A 20,293-nucleotide genomic window follows, 5' to 3' on the forward strand; every position below is an offset into this window, starting at 1 on the left:
CTTATTTATATCTCAAAATACCTTTACCCTCTTACTCACTCACACTCACTCTTATACTTACCGTCTTACTCGTTCACCCTATTTCATTCACACTAGCCTACTCCTCAGGCTGCACCCTTTCACACCACTTACACACAATGGCCCTCTCCACAGGCCCGTCCTGTTGATTTCAGTTAATACACAACTGGCCCTCTCCACATGCCCGCAACCTTAACAATTATGCCCTATGTTAATATGCCCAGGATTTGATTGCTCTTCCCTCCATTCAACTGTGCCCCCTGCACATGCTACACAGCTCCTCTAATATTTATATATTATTTTGTCTCTCGCCCTTCAGCGACTTCCACAGCCACAATAAACATAAAACACAATAACTTCCCTTTATCACAACAAACTACTACTATTTCAACAAAATACCAATGAATATGCCCTTTCTCCTTCTCTCCACAACACAGAAGTGTTGAATTTGACATTATGGGCCTCATCACGAGTTGCAAAAAACTGTGTTACTTTAGCTAGTATCATGCGCCCTTATCATATAGGAGAAAAAGAAAGACAACCACTGCCTCTTATTCTCCAAGTTGTAAGCTTTGAGCTTTTAATTGTGCATTGATTCGAAAGGTTGCCCTTTAAGATTACACGTGTTTCGACGTCTGCGTCTTTTTCAAATCAGGGCTGATCAAATTCCATTGACAGAAATATCATATTCATTACAGATGTAAAAAGAAAAAGGAATAAACATTGTATACATGTTGTAAATCAAACACAAACAGTTTTATGCACATATGTTAAAAGATGGCCATTGAGGGAGGGGGTAGGGTGGGGTTATTAAGGGCGGTTGACAAAAGAAAGAATGCAACAAGTAATAAAAACTAAACGGAAAAAAGAGAAAAACATACATGAGAAATTTGGTTAGTTGACGATATCTTATTCCACTTTGCAAGACATATATAATATACATTTTGTATTTGATACCAGAAAAATTGGGTTTTCGATTTCTTCTTACCTAGTCAGTTCGGTTTACAATTCATAAATTGAATACTTAGATTGGATAGTCATGGGTTAAATCCCTAAAACAAAAACAACATGTGTCCCATTAGTGAGCTTTCCCACTTACGGTGAATGAAGTACCTTTGGTCAAATGGGGCTATACATTGTTTAAAGTGCACATGAATTCGTGGGCGGTTTTAAGTTTGCCGTTGAGAATTGTCACAAATGGCTAATCCGTTAATGGTTGAAGCTAAATAGAAAGGGAAGGTACCAGGTTCCCATTTTATCACCATGGTCTTCCAAACTGTATTTACACTCCAAGTGAGCGGGTGTATTGATTTTCCTAATGTTAACAATCGTGCTTCGCGGTCTAAAGTTTCGAACAGTAGCGATCGTGTCACCACGTATAGTCCACGTGTCATTCCATTGTGTGAGTGAGCCCCCCTGCAAAAGCCCCTTCAGCACGCTTACCTGTTTGTCAGCGTGTGCCGTTTCAAAGAGTCCCTGTTTGTTCTGAAGGCGGGTTACTATTGATATTGTAACCATAGTAACTAGACGGCTTAGTCCTACTACTATTTTTACCAGATTCGTCAAATTCCTTTTTCTGATTTGAGTTTGACATAGCAATTAGGTGTATTCAAATGAGTCATTGCCATCTCTACATAATCCACTCTGTCCATTACTACTATTTTTCCTCGTTTGTCAGCTCCTTTAATCACCAGATTGTGGTCTTTTTTGAGTTGAAAAAGTGCTTTTCTTTCCATCCTTGTTAAGTTGTCATATTGGTATTTCAATTTAAATCTGTTTGCCGTTTAACGTCATTGTAGTCGTTTAAATCCTTTGTAACTGTTTTGTAAAAGGTATCAACTAAATTGTCTGGCATAAGCTGTGGCGTAAACTTAGATTTGGGCTTAAAGTCCTTGCCGGAAATTCTGGTTTGTTGTATTTGAAGTTCATATAATGTCTCATGGATTGGTCTTTCTTCTGTTTCTTGTAAAGATCTAAGTGTATTTATGTTGGCCAAATCTTCAATGGTTATCTCATTTTCCTGTGCCGGTGGTTCTTTGGTATGGTGTACCTTGATTTGGGTATCAAAATACTTCTTCAATTTCAGCTTTCTCACAAATTTAAATAAATCTATATGTACTTCTGTATTATTGAAGTTTGTGGTTGGTGCAAAGGTAAATCCTGTATTTAATAGTGATATTTCCTCCGGTTTGAGTTGGTGATTGGATATGTTCAGAACCAGGTCTTTCACTTGTTCTTTTTCACTGCTTCTCTGGCTCTTGCTCTTGTTAGTCTCCTGGAGTCTTCTAACAACTCTGTATTTCCTGTGTCTACTATTGCCACGTTTCCCCGGAATATATGAAACTAACAAAGGACCACTAGAGATGCTGAGGCATCCGTTTTCAAATTTTGTATTTTCTCATACTCCTTACTAAATTTGTATTTACAAACAACACAAATTATACACCTGCATTATGACAATGTAGCACATGGTAATGGTATTTACCTGCAATACTCCAGCAAATTGAGACTCGTTTCAAAAACTCATCACATTTGGGAATTCAACACCTAAAATACATCTAATACGCGGGCAAGTCTTTAATTACATTCGGAATGCCCTATTATCTGAAATCCGCTACAAATCAGAAAAAGGAATTTGACGAATCTAGTAAAAATAGTAGTAGGACTAAGCCATCTAGTTACTATGGTAACAATATCAATAGTAACCCGCCTTCAGAACGAACAGGGACTCTTTGAAACGGCACACGCTGACGAACAGGTAAGCGTGCTGAAGGGGCTTTCGCAGGGGGGCTCGCTCCCACAATGGAATGACACGTGGACTATACGTGGTGACACGATCACTACTGTTCGAAACTTTAGACCGCGAAGCATGATTGTTAACATTAGGAAAACCAATACACCCGCTCACTTGGAGTGTAAATACAGTTTGGAAGACCATGGTGATAAAATGGGAACCTGGTCCCTTGCCTTTCTATTTAGCTTCAACCATTAACGGATTAGCCATTTGTGACAATTCACAACGGCAAACTTAAAATCGCCCACAAATTCATGTGCACTTTAAACAATGTATAGTCCCATTTGACCAAAGGTACTTCATTAACCGTAATCGGGAAAGCTTACTAATGGGACACATGTTGTTTTTGTTTTAGAGATTTAACCCATGACTATCCAATCTAAGTATTCAATATATGAATTGTAAACCAAACTGACTAGATAAGAAGAAATCGAAACCCCATTTTTCTGGTTTCAAATACAAAATTTATATTATATATATGTCTTGCAAAGTGGAATAAGATATCGTCAACTAACCAAATTTCTCATGTATGTTTTTCTCTTTTTTCCATTTCGTTTTTATTACTTGTTGCATTCTTTCTTTTGTCAACCACCCTTAACAATCCCACCCTACCCCCTCCCTCAATGGCCATCTTTTAACATATGTGCATAAAACTATTTGTGTTTGATTTACAACATGTATACAATGTTTATTCCTTTTTCTTTTTACATCTGTAATGAATATGATATTTCTGTCAATGGAATTTGATCAGCCCTGATTTGAAAAAGACGCAGACGTCGAAACACGTGTAATCTTAAAGGGCAACCTTTCGAATCAATGCACAATTAAAAGCTCAAAGCTTACCACTTGGAGAATAAGAGGCAGTGGTTGTCTTTCTTTTTCTCCTACATGATAAGGGTGCATGATACTAGCTAAAGTAACAGTTTTTTTAAACTTGAATTCGAACGGAGTAAGGGAGCCAGGAATCTCTGTTACTCAGTCATGCGACCGTGATTTTTAAGTCAACAATCTTCAAGGAGGGCGCTGAGGTCCACTGGGGTAAGCACCCAACAAAATAGGCTCCTTACCTACAAGAGAATACTCATCACGAGTTGGGCGCTAAACTCTGCGGTATTACCACCAGGGCTATTAGCCCTACCGCCAAACCCCTCTGCGCTATTAGCGCCGGATCACGGGTTTGGCGGAACGGTAAGTCCCCATTCCCCATCGGGCCCATTTGGGAATTTCCCATTCCCCATTGGGCCCATTGGAGAATGTCCGGCGCTATTACCACTGGTGCTATTACTGCCGGCGGTAATAGTGCCGAAAATCGGCAAAATCACTGCAGATTTGCCCCTACCTCAGAGCTGGGGGTTAATCCACCAAGCCTGTGATTTGGCGGACCCTTAAATGCGGCTGTAATAGCGTTACTGCCACATTTAAGGGTTACCGCCAAACTTGTGATGAGGCCCTATGTCTTTGTCTTACCTTTCTCTCTCCTTTCCACAGTGTTGCTCTGGGGTTATCTGGTTGTCACTCTCTTGGGCTAGGGATAATGGGACATGCATAACCCATGAAGGATTTTGGGATCTCTTCATCTATCGTCCCGTTGGAATACTGCGTCTCTCATAAGGTATTCTCCTGAGGGCAACCTCGGCCTCCCCTACCCAGGTGATCCTCCCTCGCCTGTCCACCCCCAGGGTTGGGATCCAAAATCGATCGCCTTCCCCTGGTCACCCGAATAGAGGATTCTCTGGGTCTACATGGGAGAATACTTCTAGGTTTCTCACAAATGTCAGAGTATGCTAAAGTCCTATTTATGCATTGGTGATTGATGTCTGATTTTAACAACAATAAAAAGATACTAATTGAAAAAAGTGTATTTGTATGCTAGATGGAGGTACTTTATCACAGTGGATTATTATTGAATTCACATAACGCACAAGCCCCCTCAGCTATTTTGATCAATTGATTAGCCTTGACAGTATTACGTCATTGGGAAATTAATGATGTACCTTCCGTTTGGTGCTTTTACCATTCCATTGTCTCAAGACCACCTGGAATAAATAGGTCCAGGTTAGAGGCATTACCCATTACAGACTAGCCAGACTATAGCCTCTGTTAGCCAGGATCTGCTCCGATTTGTTTAGAGAGACAGAATACCTGCACGCAGGTCTTCTGGAAAGATATGTGCCTGTACTGACCGAAATGATGGTCTCTTATTTTTCTTTCTTTTTGATATTGATATTGATATTTTATTTGTATTGCGCTCGTACACAAGTGTTTCAGAGCGCGATGAGGCAAGGGAGGGGAACAAGGAAGAACAAAAACAAAGACCTTACTAGGCCCAGTGACATTGAGAACGCGCAAGTGCGTGGGAGGGGAAAGGGGAAAGTGCATGGGAGGGAGGAGAAGTGGAAAGTGCTGAGCAAAGGAATAAAAATAAATAATAAATAGCAACAAACACTGGTAGTCCAGACGGGTGGAAAGTGCTAGGTTTAAAGCAACAGACAGGGTGTGTCTGATAAGTGCAGAAAAAAAGGAACCATTTTTCTATTACGTCCAAGGGTCAGCAGACCAGCAACTGTGCTTGCTCAACATAACCATATGGCTTTTATACATGATTTTGAAAACATCATCTTTGTCCTCATCAATGGGGTGGTTAAAAGACAACACAGAGCGCCTACCCTTGAATTCATCTACTTGTGTAGGCTGCATATTCCAAAAGGACAATTTACATCCCTCAATGCAATATAATTTGAAATAATGTTGTAACAGCTTAAGGAACATGAACCTAAATTAAAATTGTGGAAGTACAATTGTTTTAAGTTAAGTATATTTATCTTACAAAAAGCGACTGCTAAATTAATATTAATTTTAACTGATGATTATTTATAACTAATATAGGGTCATCAGGCCAACATTTGTTTCCCTTCACTTCAGACCTTCTTCATAGCCACAAACTTCATTTTTAGTTTTAAAGTACCCAAGATTTATTCTTGCATTCATCTAAAACTTTTATATTGGTATCTGTTCTGGTTTGTTAACATGTTGCATAGTTTGAAACCAAAATCGTAAATATAATACAAAACTTGTAAAGTAGTTCTGTAGCCATTTGCCTTGTTGCAGATTGTTTAAATCCGTACGGATGAACTAATTGCATCTTAAAATGTGGCTTTCTTAATTTATGGTCAGTGCTGGTTGTTTAATTTCATTGTAGTGGAGTACTCCTAAAACCTGCAAGTTGTGCAACGAAATCACATGCATAGACGTGATAAGTGGGTGGGCTCATCCCCAGTAGAAAGGATCTCTCCGACTCCATTTTTCAATGGAAGATATCAAGGCAACCATAGCAGGGAATCTCTTGAGGCACAGCGTAGGACTCAGTAGTGCAGTTGGGAAGGTCAGATTGTGTGAAACTCGCAAGATTATAGCTTCAGCAGGAGCATAGCTGCAGATCCCCCAACAAATTAATAATCAATGATGTATGCTTCTTTGCCTCCCTAACCTCCTCTGTATTGCTCGCTCTCTCCACAACCTTTTAATAGCCTATCCTTCTAATTGGATCCACATTGTACTCTATACTGTATACTCCTGTTGTACTGCCATCTGTAGCTTCACAGTTAGTTTCACGAACCGCAGCACATGCATGCATGCATACATACTCCCACTTAGCACATGCATGCACCCACCCAGTCTCCAAACCTAAACACTCAGGAACCACAGCCAGCAAATATAGCCTAATGACCCTCAGATGCCATTCAAGCCTTCCCTGCCCAACATTGTAGAGAAGATTGTTGGCTGCCTTTACCTTTGTGAAAACAAATCTCTTCCCTCTTAAACCACCTTTACTTTTGCCAAACACCACACAGAAACTGAGGCACCTTCAGCTATCGGCACCTTCTTGGTCTCCAACAGTCCTTCATTTGTCGTTCATATCTCTGCTCAAATTAGAAAAAACAGAAGTATTTTGCCCTCCATAGCCATAGCTCTTCTCTTTGCCTCCTCCCTCAAAACTGAATCCCTATCATCTGTATCTTTCAGTGCATGTTAATGGAACTGCTATTTGTCGACTATTGCCCCGTCTTGAAGATGAAACATCAGCATCATCCTGAGAACCAGAAAGAGTGTCCACAAACTGTTGCAACTTTCCAATGCATATGACATCCTCACCAATAGCTGCGACACAAAGAACTTTAATATTGGCCATCCACCGTACACTCTCATCCTTCTCTACTTCAAAATTCAACACCACCATGGTACCAGCTATCTTTTCTCAAAAGGTAGTGAGACTCAGGATTTCCATTTTTGCTTCACTCGCCTTATGTTTAGCTCAAGCAAACTGCTACTCCTTATTTTTCAACTCCCAACATATTGATTTTGATTTTTCTTCCTCCCTACCATCCAGCCTGACATTAATGACACTCACTGACTCCTATCTCTTATCGATCTTCTTATGCATAGTGTCCTTGGAGGCCATGAGGTCTTCTAATCTTTAAGTCACTGCAGTTCTCAAGCGTGTGACCTTCGATCTGAGCTTTAAAATGATCTCCATCATCTTCTGAGGGTATTCTACTGAAGGTGCTATGTGCAGAGGTGGAACCAGGCAGGAGCCGAGAACCCCCCCACTAAGAATGGACTAAGGCAAAATGAGGGCCCCAGATACCCCTCCAGTTAGTCATCCTCTACAGGACTTAACAAGGAGACTGTTCCCCACCCCACTTGAAACCAAAGCAATATTGTAGAACAGGTTAAGCCTCCACCAACTCCACCAAACACCAGCAGAGCTCTCCCCAGGAGACACACCTTAATTCAGGCTCCCAGCAGCTCCCACGATGATGCTTTCCCTTGTCCTGCTCAGTCAGTAGTGAACCCCTGCACTGGAGCATCTTGATATCTGTGTGGTGTGCCACTGGCCACAAAGATGAAAAGCATCTAGTGTTACCTCACAGCGTGTCACTGGCACATGATGTCGGTCTCCACTTCTCTGATTCTGCCGCACAACACGCACCAACTCAAAATGGATACATATACAATATCTGGCAAGAGTGTACCACCTGAAGATTCTCCAGCAGTACAAGCTTCATTATTTCAGACAAAATACTGCAGGGGAAATCGCAGAAGTGCTAAATGCAGTGCAGCATTCAGGATCTGCCCTAGAAAATAAAATAGGGGCAATGGCAGTGAATGTGAACTTTTTGTGGTCGGATGTTAGCAAAAAAGCAGAGAAACACAGGTCAAATCTAAAACCAGTTCTTTGGACTAAGAAAAGGCAAGCGTCGTCCCTGCTACAAGTTGCTCGAAAATTGGAGTCTAGAGAGGAGGACGCAAAAAGACTTTCACGCAAAAGAAACCTGCGAATAGTGGGGATACTTGAGGAAGGGGAAAGGGGCTCAATGGAATTATTCTTTAAGAGCTGGCTGCATGAAACATAAGGCCCCAAAGGCCTATCGAAATGGCTCATAGTAGAAAGAGCCCATAGGATGGTACTTAGGGCCCCACCCCCTGATGCAAGACCAATTGTTACAAACATATTCAATTTTAGAAACGGGGACACCAAACTGCAAACTGCAAGGAACAGAATCGCTATGAATAAGAATGGTAGTCTGATTATGGATTTTCCAGACTTTATGAAAAAAAGTGCAGGAACAACGTCAAAGCTTCGAAGAAGTGAAGAGAACCTAATAGCAGATAACATCTGTTATATGTTAATGAATCCTGCAAAGTGAAGAATTTGACAAGGATTGAAATAATGGTTCTGAAATTCCCCCCAAGGAGCTTGGGAATTGTGGGAAACAAAAAGGAACTTGTAACTTAAAGTTAATAATGTGATTGGGAAAAATACTGACAGAAACAATTCAGCAAGACCCAGAAACAAGAGAGAGCAGGGACAATCATCTAACCCCTTGAGATGGATGTAAACTACAGCCAAAGGGTTATACATATCCCGGTACTGGAAGGGACAGGAGGAAGATGATGATGAAGTTATGGAAGACGAACAACAGCCACAGGAAGGAGGATATCCGGGTCCACAACAAACAAAAATTAACTCCTCTTGATAAGATGAAACATAGAACTGGTAGCACAAACCTAAAGGAATCATAGCCCAGAAGACGATAATCCTTTTTTATGAGAGGAGAGAGCAAGAGTGTAGTGATGAAACTTCTGAATACATTTGTAGCTTCATACAACCTAGGTGAGGCAGTTTCAAGCTGGCAGGATACAGGTCAGAACTTCCCCTTGCACGCCTTGCTGAAAAGATTTACAGTGACTCCTCCTCCCCCCTTCTCGGGAATAGGGTCTAGAGCTGGGAACCGACAGGCAGAGACTGCAGGTATTTGGTGGGTAAGAGATCGCCAAATGTTTGTACTACTTAATTTGTTTAGTTATGGAACAACAGTAATTTTGGTTGAAGTTACAGATTCAGGGGGATGGGACTAGGTAATTAGGAGGGGCGTACAAAATGTTGGGATTGGGAAAGTTCAAATGTGTTTGCAGTGCAAACAAACTAAAGCTTTCAAAGAAAGCAGGCCTCACTACAAATATCGGTGACATTTATGTTCAGGACATTGTTTAATCATTTGAAATGGTGAGACTAAGGCTGATAACATGCAATGTAAGGGGAATGGGCAACTGGTTAAAACAAAAGAAAATTGGTTCACATCTAAAAAAAAATAAATAACGTGCAGATAGTACTTCTACAAAAAACACACCTAAAGCAATCAGAATTGGATACACTGAAGTTGAAATGGGGAGGAGATTTGTATGGGTCTAATTACTTAGGGTACTCAAGAGGCGTTCTCATGTCGATAGCAAGGGGCACCCCACTGCACATATCCAAAAGGTAGGGGACTCGGAAGGCAGAACAATGCAACAGATAGGCCAACAGGATGGCAGTGACTTATGCATAATAAACACATATGCGCCCAATTTGGATAACCGCTCATAGTTTCCAGAAGTGCTGGAACTAGCCGGAGGATATAGATATGATGTATTCATTTGGAGAGGCTACTTCAGTAGTTTTTAGATCCTATATCAGATAGATCGACACATATGGTGTCTATAAGGAACAAGCCATGCATACCCTTAATTAGGTGAAATCCGATCTTTATTTAGTAGAACTTTGGATATAGAGCAAGCTAAGATGAGGCTACTCATTCTACTACTACCCACACTGTACACACTCTAGAATTGATTATATGTTTTCGATAAAAGACAATTTTCATTTATTCACTAATATTGAATTTCTCTGGAAAATTATATCTGACCACTCTCCCCTGGCGTCAGCATTAACGTAGGAAGTCTGTAAATCCGCAATCCCAACCTGGAGGCTACCTGTGGAATTATTACAAAACATAGCTTTCTAGAGCACGATAAGAATTGAGATAACCTTCTTCTTTGTTCATAACGAATGCGCCATTGAAAATGTGGAGAAGATCTGGGAAGCGCTTATGGTGACAGCTAGCGGGACATATATGGTCACCACATTTGGGGTTCTGATAACCCTTCTTAAGACACTTCAAGTGGAAAAGAACATCAAGATAATCGAAGATGAGACAGCAAGGGAGTTTCCCAGGGAGCTGAACTAGCTAGGAAACTTAGAATACAACAGGTAATAATGGACATGTTAAATGCTTTTGAATATAATCGCTAAACGTATCAGATTCATGGGGGAAGCAGATAAAACTTGTAGACGTTTAGCACATCTAATTAAGAGAGAAACACCACAAACTACAATCTGAAGTTTTTAAGAAGGATGGATCTTTAGCGACTACTCAAAATGAGATCAATAAAATATTTCTTGAATACTGCAAATCCCTATACTCTACTAAATGTAAGCAGGATGGTACAGAGTTCACCGATATACTTGATATAGCAAAACTACCCAAATGATATCAAGTAGCAATAGAAATGCTGTTGGAGAAGACAAAATATTAGTGGTTGTCGACTCTCTGGATATGGGGAAAACAGAGGGTTGTGATGGCCTTTTGGCTGAATTCTATATAGCCTATTCCAACATTTTCATCCCCAAAGTCAAGTTTATGAATATGCACTGTACATCGGGTATCTGCCTGAATCCATGGGAGAGGCAGTAATAATAGTATTGCTAAAATCTAATGATGACCCAAATTTGCGACTCATACCACCCAATTTTAATAATAAATGTGCACACAAACATTTTAGGCAAAGTAAAAGCAGCAAGATAGTTGAAAATAACTCCTGAAATAATCCACCCACACAAATGGGGTGGGTTCATCGGGGGTAGAAATAGCTCAATTAACCTAATTTGACTACATCATATAATGGGAAAAACATTGAACGTGTGTGAGGAAACGGTGTTGATTTCCCTGGACACAGTTAAATCATTTGATTATTTTGAATGGAACTGGCTATTTAAAGTGCTGGAGGTATATAATATGGGAATGAACATATTGAGATGAATTTGCTTTCTATATAATGGACTCCTGGCCAGAGTGAGGACTCGGATGGGCTATCCCCTCTCGTTAGACCTTAGGATAGGGCACCTGACAAGGGGGGTGCTATCCTGATTCTTTTTGCCGTAGAATTAGAACGGTTAGCTGGACTGTTTAGGTATTATTTCTCAGAAGTAGGAATTACGATTGAAGGACAGACCACAAAAGTTCACTCTACGTTGAAGATGTACTAATCTATGTCAAAATCCCTCTGTATAACATACTGTTAATGTGAAAAAGTACTACATACGGTCAACAAAATATCTGGAGTCAAAATTAACAAAGAAACATTATTTATTTTCCCATTGGCAGGCCTAAGGGAGAAACATAACTACACGCTACTTGATTTGGGAATACGATGGGAATAAGAACCCTTAAAATATTTGGGAATACAAATGTCAACTCTTCATGAAACGTTTATTCACAATACAGGGAGAGCATGAAATGGTTATGGGGAAGCCTTTGGCAAAAACTTCAGCTTTTACTGATGGGTGAGCAGGGTTGCACTATGTAAAATGGTAACTCTCCCTAGACTACGTTATTTGTTTGCAAATATAGGATACATGATTAAACAAAATAACAGAGCGATGAGCAGATGGCATGCAGCAAATGTCAACATCAAACAGACCTTATTATGAAGGTGGGTTGGCTTTACTGGATTTGGAGATGTATTTTATATTTACCCAATTGCAGTATGCAACAAAATGCCATCTCCTACGTCACACTGGACTGCTGAGAAATAGTCCAAAGTATAGGGTAGGCCTGGAACTGATATGGGGTCCCATGTGTCAAACTGTGCATTTGAGCATAGTCCATGTAGTACAACAAGACTGGAGGAGGACAGTGGTGAAACTTCATCTACAGGAAGCTTACATGTCCCGAAATGCTTTCAAGGGTCAGACTGTACTATTTAAGCAATAGTTCAAGTTGTGAGAGTTACTACATTTGATATGAGAGTTGGTTATTTATTTGGCAATGGTATATTATTGACATTTGAACTGTGGCAAAGAAATATAATATGCCAGCAGGATTATTTTTTAACTACGCAAGCATAATGAAAATGCTAGCTTCTAAATGGGGGAGAATCCCATAAGAACCTGTGATTAAAAAAAATAATGTTGTCTAGTGTGACAGGAAAGGGGTTAATTTCTAATATATATAATGAGCAGGGAGGAACTCCCAGGTTTGAAGATAAGGTCAAAATGGGAAAATGATTTGGGAGCTCCCTTGGAAGATTAGGCATGGGCAAAAAGGTTTCACTTGCACAGAAATTGCCAAGTAAGAATAGGTTTAAATGAATTAAATGCAATATCCTGTACAGGGTATACCTAACACTGGCGCATCTTCATATATTTAATCCAGCCCTGCCTCATATATGTCCCAGTTGTCAACATGATAATACAGGTTATTGGCATATGGTATGGGAATGTCAGGTGATTCAAGTATACTGGCAGAATGAAATTGTTTGAACCAACTCATTATCGCACGGGGTCTTTCAGGCAAAAAGAAAACAACATTAAAGAAATTGCTAATTATATAATTCTACTTGCATAAAGAAGACTAGGTATGTGCTGGAAATGCCCCAAAGTTGTTTTGATTAGCCAATGGTTAGAAGATATCCAGAGATTGTTGTTAGTTGAGAAGGAAATAATAAAAAGAAAGTAACATTCTAATGGACTGGGGACAATTACTGAATCAATGTCAGACTTTTCAGATGGAGCGATGACTCTGGGATCCCTCGGAAGTCTAGATGCTGTGCTTCCCCTGCCCGAAGGAATGTTCCCCACTGATTGGTATAATAACCTGTGTTATCTATAGGCCAAGGCAGGAGTGCTACGGGACACTCCCTATCAGGAAACAGGAACTGATGGGTTTCAGGAGCTAAAGAGGAGACAGGATTCGTAGGTTGAAAACATATAGAGAGTAAGGCACAAGAATAACACTCAATTAAAGACAACAAGAAAGTAATGTCCATACTTATGATCAGGAACACCAATGAATAATCCAGGCCCTTACCTGATTACCTAAACTTAAATACCTGAAAAATAAGAATCACTGGATGCATGGGTTCAGGTCTACATGAGATGTGACCGTTGTGAGAACGTCGCCGTGCTGCCCTTTTGGTGTTTTATAGAGGATCTGTGCTGAAAATGTGATATTAGAGGAAAGGACCGTGTAAAGTGTGTAGGCCGCATGACCTACGTCGTGACCGGCATGCAGGTATGAAAATCCTAAGGACACCGACCGGCATTGTGCAGCCTCCAAGGCAAGCAGTTTCCTTGTAGGAAGCCACCCGGAGCCTGACCACGATGACGGTATCCCGTTGCCGGAGCAGGTAAGAAAGGGACGCAGAGTGCGTCCGTTTCTGGTCCTAACAATGAGTTAACATCATCGCCAGGCAACAAACCACCTTGAAGTCAAAGCCAGAGGGAAACATTGAGTAATTCAGTGAGGATAGGTGATGTTCATCCTGAAGCTGTATGATCTACGAAGGAAACTTGAATACCTGTGGTCACATATCAATGGTAAGGCAGTTGCATTAATTAATAAAAAGGTTGGACATTATGCCTAAATTGCAAATATATGAGAATATGTTAAATCTCTAACTAAAAGACATTATTCAGACCTGGAAAATGTAAGTTCATGTCTGCTCGGTTTATGCTATGGTATCCCATGTTTCGATTTATTTGTTGTAACTAGGATTATGGAAAAAATGTACTAAAACTTTTTTTTTTAAAGGAAGTGTACTGGTTAAACGGTACTTCAAACATTACCAGTAGATATGTTTACTGGAGTGTTTCCAGGATGGAAGAAGAAAGGGCTCATGAAGAGAATTGCAGCATTTCTGGTAATACTAGCCAAAAGTCGACTGGCCATTTCATGGAAATGTCAAACACTATGATCTACATAGGTAGCTTTCCCCCTCCTATTCAACACAACTAATTAGATCTTATATTCCTATCCTCCACTCTTGACTCCTCTGCTCTCTGTCTATTGTCCTCTACTACTTAGGCCACTCCCTCATCTCTTAAACAGTCTCTGTTCCGTCAACTCCCCCGTATTATATGATCAACAAGAGAACATTAAAACCATACTCCACAATCCCCTATGTATACCGAGTCAAGACCTCCCCGCCAAGCCCTCTCTCCCCCAGTTACCCCTTCTGTTGAACTAGATTTGGTTGAGTTCAACACTACTCAGGCTCCCCCGCCCTTTGACTTCCAAAGTCTGTGGGCTCTTGGGGCTTTTCCCACACCTCTTCCACTCTCTCACATTTTCTTTTTGACATTTAATTATTTCTTAGGCCAGGGCACTTGCTTCTTCCTCTGCCCTTGCTTGGGAGGTGGCTCGATTTTTTCTGCCTCTCCCCTATGTATATTTTGCATGGAATGGATACTTCTCCCCCCTAAATCTGGATCCTTCCCATGCAGTAGATATTTTTATCCCCCTGCCCGGGGTCCCTTTTTCTGAGACATTTCATGCTCTTTTGCGAAGAGCTCAGATCTCCTCCTTCCCCCAGTTCCTGGTGGTAGCACCTTGCTGTGGGTGCCATGCCATACACACCATGTGTCCTGGTGGTGGGGTCTCTACTTAGGGTCTGGCAGAGCCTCTGCAGGAGGCCTGCCTGCAGGTGGGCTACCTTGGTCCAGGTAGCAGTATCCCATTTTGTCCAGGGAACGGTGGGTAGAATGTCTGCTTCCTCCTGTATTGTGCTCTTTGCTAGTATCTCTCGCTCTTTTTGTACACCTGCAAGGGTGTGGTTCTTTGTAAACGGGACTGGGATTGGCCTGCCTTTCAAGAGTCCTGTTTTGATCATCTGTTTGGACCCTGTTTCAATGGTTCCTTCATTGGGCCCTTAAGGAATTATTGTTATCCGTCTCACTTTGGATGAGTTGTAAAGTGTCTCTATTATTTTCACCTGCTTGTTCTGCTGTATTAAATGTGTGCTCTGCCAACAGTACTTGGAACTCATTGTTGCTGTGTTTGTGGTTCTCAGTTGCTCTGCGGCTAACTGCATTTGCTGGATGAGCGGGGACAGCGTTCACACCTGATCACTCGGTTTGCAGTCGGCTGGGAGTCTGACTTCTCTTCCGGTGTACGAGTACGTCTGTTTCGCTATAGGTTTGTGGTTAAGGATTAGTTGCTCTGTGCAATTTATCGCAGTCAGAGATAGCTGCTCCTCGGACTTGTGGTCCCATTGTGATGTTTTATGTTCTGGGATCCTAAACATGGGGCACATAATACTGCATATCCTAGGGGATAACAGGGCTATGGATTCTTGCTTCTTCCATCCTCTATGAGGCAAAGCGGGAAGCAGCCAGGACACCCCATTCCCTTGGTCTCCTTATAGCAGAAGATGGGGAGTTTCTCTTGCAGTAATTTCTGCTTGTAATTCTTTTGTGTGGAATAAGCATTATACCTCTGAAATTTTGTGTGTGTATGTGAAGGAAATAAGAAGGCAGCACAATAGTTTTGCGAACCAGGTAGCTGAAAACGTGCTTTAATGATACAGTTGCAAAAGCATGTTTTAAGTGCTTAACTGTGCTGAGCAGGGAGGGAGAATTGAGGTTTATATTTGTAGAGCTGTCGCCCCAGCTTTCCCTCCCCAGGTCAGCATAGCACTGAAAACATATTTTTGCAGTACAATTACTGGAATGTGTTTTTAGTACCAGGTTGCTCCGCCCAGACAGACGGAGAAGGCAGATTTGCATTTGTATTACAATCCTCTTTGTCCCCGATGTCTGCGATGAATCTGGTACAGAAAGCATACTTGTGCATTTATAATGTAAACGTTTGAACATTTCGGAGAGAGCTCGGGTGATAAGGTAACAGGTGCTGTGTTTAATGGAATGTTTTATTCTGCAACTTTTTTTCAAAGAATATAGTTCACTAAAAGTTAGTGAAAAATATCAAAATTTAACAAGAAAGAAATCTGCAAGGTTCGCACTGACGAAGTATGCAAAAATTCTACAGTATAGTATTTCGCATTCTCATCCTATCTTATAGTATGCAAGTAGTTAAACTTTGTTTTCTTTATGCTTTTTAAATGAGCATTAACACATTCTTGTTTCCCCTTTTCTTTTTTTTAAGATGTACCTTCTAGGTTCCGGAATGTTTGCAGTCAAGGATTTACTTCGGGATAAGCACCACAGATTACATTTAACACTAAGGTGAGTTTGTGCTGCTTCCTTCTGGGGAGCAGAACTCCATCTCACTTAATTACTTTAGACATGTTTATGATCTGTTATGATCTGATTGTCACTGCTAGTCACATCCTTGGATTCACTTTTGCATTTCAAAGATGACATTACACTGCTATGACTCTGTTTGCCAGTCAGAATGACTTGCTTTGTTGTGTGGGTTCCCTTCTTCGCTAAGGTCAAGCAGGAAAGCGCAGTGGTAGCGTAGATGATCACAGTAGGAAGGCTACTTAGTGTGATAGCTGTTCCTTCTGTTCAGTCCATTACATCATACCTCTACAATATGTACCCTCCAAAGAGAATGAAGTCAGATGTATTTGGAGGGTGAACCCATTAAACTCAATAGAAAAACATTTTTGAGGGTGATAGAAGATTTGATTATTGGGAGGCAAAGTGAAGGTGCATGACAAATAAGACTAAAATACAGAAATATACATAAAATGCATACTTACTATGGATCATGTTTCCATTAATTGAGATGAAAGCATTCTCGTAAGTGCTTGAAAGTCAGGAGATTAAACTCTACCATTACATGGTAATTAATCTTGCCTCGCATCATAAGTTAGACCTCATCTATATTTGCTATTATAAACACCTATAGCACTTACATAGTGTCCCACCTGCACTTTTAGAAAGCTGTAATAGATCCTGTAAAAATACCACCTCCTTAGATTTATTACCAAGACACCCCTTTTCAAAATTCAGTTTTCAAATGCTTTGAAATGTTTGTGGGAATGACATGCAGAAAGTACACATACAAAAGGGCAGTCTCTCAAACACCATCTGTATATATGTCATTCCAAAACTATCAACTGCTAACAGTTACCTTATGGTGTAAGATCGATTACCTTATGTCAAGCCGGAAAATTGGTGAACACTTCAAGTTTCTATAAAAATTGATTTTGTCATAATTCAACACATTCATATCTAAAAATGGCAAGCAATAAATCAAAGTATAACAACAATAAATGTGTACACCAATCTGTGAAGAGTAGAGAAGAAACTGATGGCCACACAGTCCCAGCTCAGCCCGTGACTCGGCACTTTGTGTGGGTTAAACTCCACACAGGAATTGACATCACTGATATAATCACAACACTACAATTTTTATAATATTGCTAAAATAATGATGTCACTAAAGCAAACAAAGCAATGTTTTATTACCAACTATATATTAACCGGAGTCATGCTGTTATGAGGATGGTTGCACCCATTATTTGTCAGTGACACACATAGCAGAGGCAGGAGGCACTGCCTTTGTATGCCACAAAAGCATTGTAAAGTGCAGTTATTGCCATTGTATGTTAGTGACAGTTGTAGTAATCATATACAAGGTACAACTCCACATGTTCAGTGCTTTAATCATATGAGAAGTGCAGCTTTAAATAAACACACAACAATCTTATGCTCATTATGGGCTCAAATGGTTCATATGGTCGGGTACTGCCATAGACAAGTGCATTCTCAAATGCCAACAAAATCCTTGTCATCAAGATACGGCTATCGTCGAAGGACGTAAAAACATTAGGTATATACATTGACTCTTCCTTGTCCTTATCAAGACAAATCAATGCTACTCCAGCTACTACAGCTTACACCTGCATGCTTATCAATGCTTGCAGACCATTCCTAACCACAACTAACTGCATCACCTTAGCTAGGGCACTAGTCTTAACCAAACTAGATTACTGCAATGCCCTTAACCTAGGCACTCGCCAATACAACCAAAAAAAGCTACAAACATTTCAGAACACCGTGCTTAGAGCAGCGACTAACTTTCCTAGCTCAGTGCACATCTCAGAGCTAAGACACAACACTTGTTTGCTCTCAATCAACCAAAGAATTAGACTTAAAACCTTATCACTTACCTTCAAATGTGTAAATAACCTAGCTCCACTATATCTCTGTGACAATTTAAAACTAAACTCCTCTTACCGACCTTCCAGTTCCACACAAGCCAACTGCCTTATCGTCCCTAGGTTTAACCTCCAAAAGGCTGGAGGCAAACATTTCCCCGTCCTAGCAGCTAAAGCCTGCAACGCTTTACCCCCTACCCTCCGATCTGAACCCTCCTTTCACAAATTCAGAAATAAGCTTGAAACTTGCCTCATTATGAACGTGGACTAACGACTAGCCACCTTAAACTGTAGGTCCTCCAAAGTCACTGCACACCTGCTAAAATGACGGCACAATGCCTATGTAATTTGTATCCATCCAACATGATATGTAAATATTTTTATACGTAACTGCAAAAAGATACTATGTAACTGTAAATACCTGCTTTTTTCTTGCATTGTACCTGTAAGAAATGTGCCCAGATGCCTGTCATGATCTCTGCTTCCAAAAGGTCAGGGTTTTCCCAACTCCTTTGGAAGCAGATCCATAACCCAGGTTCCGAGTGCCAACCAGTCCCAATTGGGACCTTTTGGACCCAGTCCTGGCGCCAGTGGCACCAGGCTCGTAAATATGCCCAGTCCCAGCGCTGGAAGCACCGGGCTCATAATGCTTGGGTGGACTTACCTGCAGCAGACCATGCTGCTTACTTGCCTGCCAGTTGAGCCTCTGATCCTCTTCTGTTTGGAACTACTTTTCCTGTTGGGTGGGGCAGGAGCCACTCCCTAGATTCAGAACACTGGAACTCTTCTGGAAAGCAGGAACTCTTTTCTTACCTAGGCGTGGCTGTGGAAGGAGATACCTAAGCACTACAGGAGGCTATTTAAACCACACCCGATGGATGAATCTTGCTTTGCGTTATTCTGCATCCTCTGCAGCAGAACGCTCATCGTGTCTTCTGCATCTGATCCTGGGCCTAAGGAAAAAGGCTTACCATCCTGAATCCAGTCTTCAGCAACACCTATAAAGACAAGAAAGAACAGGTTAGCATTACGGTCTTCAGTGACAGCTCTTCACTTACCTGGTCCATCGGCTGTCACCAACGCCTCGCGGTGCATTCCGGCATCTGAAAGACAAAGGCTTACCTACTCTTCGTGCGCTCCGGAGGTCTTCACACTGCATTCCGGCATCTGAAAGACAAAAGCTTACCAACTCTTCGCACGCTCCGGAGGCCTTTGGCGCTGCATCCCGCATCTGAAAGACAAAACAAGGTGCGTTTAAAGACATTGGGGAACTTTAATACTCACGTGCCATTACTCCTTTCCACATCTAACCCAGTGGGTATTCCGGAACCCTGCAGCCGCTCCGAACTTGTACCTGCAAAATAAAAAGACAGTTAGAGCGCATCGTGAAGCAGGCAACAAGCGCTTACTTACGTGCTTCCAGGCGCTTCTATTCATCACACGGGCTCCATCTTCAACTCACTTCAGCCCATCATCCGCCATCGCCGGAACCCTGCAAAACAAGAAACATCATTACTAAAGACTTTAAAGACATTAGAGTTACTCGAAACTTACCGTTCGTGCAGTAAACGACAGACAGCAGTCCTCTGAAGTCAAGAGGCCTGCTCCCCTTATCCAGTGAAGAAACTGTTTACAGCACCCTGCCCCGAGGCAGATGGAGAGCACGGCGTTCACTTACCTAAGGTGAGAGCGTTAACCTTTGGGGTTCTACAGGAGAAGAGAAAGGGAAGAAGAGAGAGACATTCAATAACCCAGTTCCTTAATCCCATATTTTCTATCTGCAGACATCTTACCCTTCAAGTCAGACATACAGTGCACAGAGGTCCAGCCCAAAGAGCCAGCCGTGTGTTGCACATCACCTTTGAAGATACGGTATACGCCCAGTCAAGACCGGCGCCTCTACGGGAATCAGGTGAGCGTTACAATGCCCCAGGGCTTGGCGCGCTATATAAATAAAATGCAAGGCAATAC

The 20,293-nt window shown here is 41.3% G+C and overlaps 1 protein-coding gene across 16 annotated transcripts in view; it reads left to right on the forward strand.

Moving 5' to 3' along the window:
• INPP4A (inositol polyphosphate-4-phosphatase type I A) overlaps positions 1 to 20,293 on the forward strand; it is a 2,396,889-nt gene that overhangs the window by 1,105,996 nt on the left and 1,270,600 nt on the right. For all 16 annotated transcript variants that reach the window (XM_069636670.1, XM_069636669.1, XM_069636663.1 and 13 more), the window contains one exon: positions 16,357 to 16,436. In XM_069636670.1, coding sequence (XP_069492771.1) covers positions 16,357 to 16,436 — 80 coding nt within the window. The remainder of the gene's footprint in view (positions 1 to 16,356; positions 16,437 to 20,293) is intronic.

Source organism: Ambystoma mexicanum, chromosome 7p (genome assembly GCF_040938575.1).
Source record: "Ambystoma mexicanum isolate Mex_15411 chromosome 7p, UKY_AmexF1_1, whole genome shotgun sequence".
NCBI lineage: Eukaryota > Metazoa > Chordata > Amphibia > Caudata > Ambystomatidae > Ambystoma > Ambystoma mexicanum.